The sequence below is a fragment of the Nestor notabilis genome, unplaced genomic scaffold (assembly GCF_000696875.1).
Source record: "Nestor notabilis isolate BGI_N333 unplaced genomic scaffold, ASM69687v1 scaffold19631, whole genome shotgun sequence".
NCBI classification, from domain to species: Eukaryota; Metazoa; Chordata; class Aves; order Psittaciformes; family Psittacidae; genus Nestor; species Nestor notabilis.
The window spans coordinates 1-540 of record NW_009914466.1 but is presented as its reverse complement, the minus strand read 5'-3'; the positions used below and the strand labels follow the sequence as shown (position 1 = coordinate 540).

Below are 540 nucleotides of genomic sequence, written 5' to 3'. Positions count from 1 at the left end.
TTGTCCCAAGCCCCTCTCCAGGTTTCCTGGAGCCCCTTTAGGCCCTGGAGCTGCTCTAAGGTGTCCCCTTCAGGAGCCTTCTCTTCTCCAGCTCTCGCAGCCTGGCTCCAGAGCAGAGCTGCTCCGGCCCTCGCAGCAGCTCCAACAGCTCCACGTCCCTCTTGTGCTGTTCCCGCAGCGCCAGGCTCAGGGTCACTGCACATGGATTAATTCCCGGTGTCTTTTCCCTGCAGGCTGGTGGGAAGGCGGGAAAGGACAGCGGGAAGGCCAAGGCCAAGGCAGTGTCGCGCTCGCAGAGAGCCGGGCTGCAGGTGAGGCAGCCCCAAACCCTCCCACCTTAGAGGGACACGGGATGCTTTGGGACTGGGGGGTGTCCCCCACATTATGGGACCCCCGGCGAGTGGGTTTGGGTGCTGTTGGCGGGGAGTAACAGCTGGGTCACCCCCACCCCAGTTCCCCGTGGGCCGGATCCACAGACACTTGAAGACTCGCACCCCCAGCCACGGGCGAGTGGGAGCCACGGCGGGCGGCTGACACGCC

At 65.2% G+C, this 540-nt stretch overlaps 1 protein-coding gene across 1 annotated transcript; it reads left to right on the top strand.

The window, feature by feature from the left end:
- Positions 1–233: 233 nt before the first annotated feature.
- LOC104412855 (histone H2A.V-like) lies at positions 234–534 on the top strand (the record flags this gene model as incomplete). Its single annotated transcript, XM_010023680.1, has 2 exons — positions 234–311; positions 454–534. Coding segments are annotated over 2 exons (159 nt in total), but the record flags the coding sequence as incomplete, so codon positions are not given.
- Between the last annotated feature and the right edge of the window lie 6 nt (positions 535–540).